General features: G+C 47.0%; 1 protein-coding gene across 1 annotated transcript in view; it reads right to left on the minus strand.

Annotated features, from left to right (window-relative positions):
• Positions 1 to 1,546, minus strand: part of DDAH1 (dimethylarginine dimethylaminohydrolase 1) — a 71,490-nt gene extending 69,944 nt beyond the window's left edge. Inside the window, exon 1 of the mRNA XM_066597766.1 lies at positions 1,153 to 1,546. Coding sequence (XP_066453863.1) covers positions 1,153 to 1,452 — 300 coding nt within the window. The 5' untranslated portion in view covers positions 1,453 to 1,546. The remainder of the gene's footprint in view (positions 1 to 1,152) is intronic.
• Positions 1,547 to 2,817: the final 1,271 nt, after the last annotated feature.

The following is a 2,817-nucleotide window of genomic DNA, read 5'->3' on the forward strand; positions in this document are numbered from 1 at the left end:
GATATGAGATAGATAGATAGATATGAGATAGATAGATAGATAGATAGATAGATAGATAGATAGATAGATATGAGATAGATAGATAGATAGATATGAGATAGATAGATAGATAGATGGATAGATATGAGATAGATAGATTATTATATGTTATGTCTGATTTTGTCTGTACCCTTTGATTTACGGAATATGTTGGCAGTAGATAGGAGATATTTTTATCACTTTCTTTGCATTTTATGTTGTTTACATTTATATAATAATATAGAAAAATAATCTTAACGTTAGTTGATTCTTCTCCCTCCATATTACTGACAGCAGTCGAGCTGATTATTATAGACGGACGATGTCAGAATGGCTCTCTCCATTATCCATCACTACTTTGAGATGGCAGACACACCCTTGCTGGCAGCAGCACGGTGTGGCGGTCAGAGCTCCCTGTCTAGGAAGTGAGTTCTATTCTGGCACATGCACCTGCTGCTGCCGCGTGTCTTCCATATTATTTATGACTGTATTCCATATGGAATAATCCTCCAGTCTGTGTGTATATCCCATTACAGATCCCTCGTCTGGCTGCAGCTGATCGGATAGGCATCGATTTTGCATTATAGTGACGGTTACATTTAAAAGAGCCCTGGACACCGAAGATACAAAAGTATCGACTTTTAGCAACACGTTTGTCATCCTCTACAGAAAGCTATTTACAAACACAATCCCATCACCTTCCTCACACCGGAGCCTCCCGGCGCGGCTCAGATACCTCCACAGATTATTTCCTGCAATTACAGAATTCATAGAAATGGAGAAAAAAAAATCACCAGTCTGCGGCCTTTGTTGTGTGTCGGTAAATTGCATTTGCTAAATCTGCTGATAAGAGCCTCAAATTCCTAATCAGCAGCTAGCAGATGGTCCTGTGGGCACAGCCAGGCCTTAGAAGACTGGCACACAGGAGCCACACCTTGCACGGCGAATGCTATATGTTTTCAGTGCACCACATACATATACATAGATGCATATATATATATACATATATTGCATATACATTGTATCGTCGGTGGGTAGCAAAAGCGAAAAGTCATATATTGCACCGATGCAATCAACGCCGGTCCCTGTGCAGGACAGAAGGGGTTAAGCACAACAGGTCGGTGGGTCACTTACCTCTTTCCTCCGGCTGGGGGCCCCAGGTCTGGTCACCAGGGCGGTTTCGTTGAGCACAACCGCAATGTCTTCCACAAAGGCGGCATCTGGCACAGTGTTATCTGCATCTAACTCGATGACCTGCAGCCCAAGCTTGTCCTTTAAGACTCTGGTGTAGAGCTCATGCTCCCTCCTGGCCCGGGCGGTATCCACCTCTGTACTCTCCTTGGTCCGGAGAGCCAGCTGGTTGAAGGAGTCTGGGATGCTTCGCACTATGGCGTGTGTGCATTTGCCTAAGCTTGACACAGCTTGCACAGACATAGTGAGAAGAACACAGACTGAACTGTGCCCGGTTCAATGGCCAACAGTGTAAATAGAGTCCTAGTGAGAGGCAAAGCTACATCCTCTGCCTGGATGTAATCTGGTCCCCAGAACAAAGATGTAATGCAGTTTGCAATTGGTCACTTATCACTGCCAGCTGATTGGGCGCCGCACAATCCTGGATGACAGCTGCATCTTTCAGCCTGGTGCTGAGCCGACCGTGTGGTTTCATTCATAGTGATGAGTGGCTGGCAGAGGGTGAGGATCGACGGTTGTAGCAGCTTCTAGGAAGTCCTGCACAGGGACAGCTCCTTGGAGAAGGGAAGGCTGTTCTTTATGGGGTGTTTGGGATTTTTGCAACAATGTGTCAGACTGGGATGTCCAGAATCCACCGATACAATTCATTCTGTACAGCTACATGCAAATATTACCTGATCGCAAGTTCCCGACCACCGTGTTCTCCGTACAAGTCAATAGGAAGGTAGCCATATTGGTGCGCTTCCTGGTCTCTACTGAACTGTATGGAGAACGTGGCAGGGAGGGAATTGGTGACCCCCGTTCACTTGATCGGTGAGGATTCGGTGACCCCCGTTCACCTGATCGGTGAGGATTCGGTGACCCCCGTTCACCTGATCGGTGAGGATTCGGTGACCCCCGTTCACCTGATCGGTGAGGATTCAGTGACCCCCGTTCACCTGATCGGTGAGGAATCATTAACCCCTTTCACCTGATCGGTGAGGATTTGGTGACTCTCGTTCATCGGTGAGGATTTGGTGACCCCCGTTCCCCTGATCGGTGAGGATTCGGTGACCCCCGTTCACCTGATCGGTGAGGATTCCAGAGGTGGTATTTAATGGTATAACTTGTAAAAAGGTGGGATCACACGTAATCGCCGCGGTACGGCACCGACGCACAGTTTTATGGCAAAACAGCAAGCTGACTTTTAGGCCTCATTGACACGACCGTATGCGTTTTTATGTTCGCCGTACGCACAGTATTACTGCATGAATGAATAATTGTCCCGAGCTTTAGCAGCGTATTTTCAGCCGTTCACACGGGCCGCTGCTGTGTATTGGGAAAAAAATATGCAGAAGCACGGAAAACCGTTGATCGCGGTAAAATGTTTAGAATGACTAATAATGCCTAAATAAGGCCAGCCGTGTTGTACGCCGGGTAATTCCCTCCCCCTCCCTTTTTTCTGCTTCCATTGAAGTCTATGGTGGCGATTTTTGGGCGATTTATTCTACGCGGCTGAATACCAGTGTAAATACGGTCTTGTGAATAAGGCCTTACTGACTGTGCAGGTGAACAGCAGTTTTACTCGCAGAAGGGCCGGCTCACATGAGCGTATGCGTAAAACAATGA

The sequence above is a fragment of the Eleutherodactylus coqui genome, chromosome 3 (assembly GCF_035609145.1).
Source record: "Eleutherodactylus coqui strain aEleCoq1 chromosome 3, aEleCoq1.hap1, whole genome shotgun sequence".
In the NCBI taxonomy this organism is placed as follows: Eukaryota; Metazoa; Chordata; class Amphibia; order Anura; family Eleutherodactylidae; genus Eleutherodactylus; species Eleutherodactylus coqui.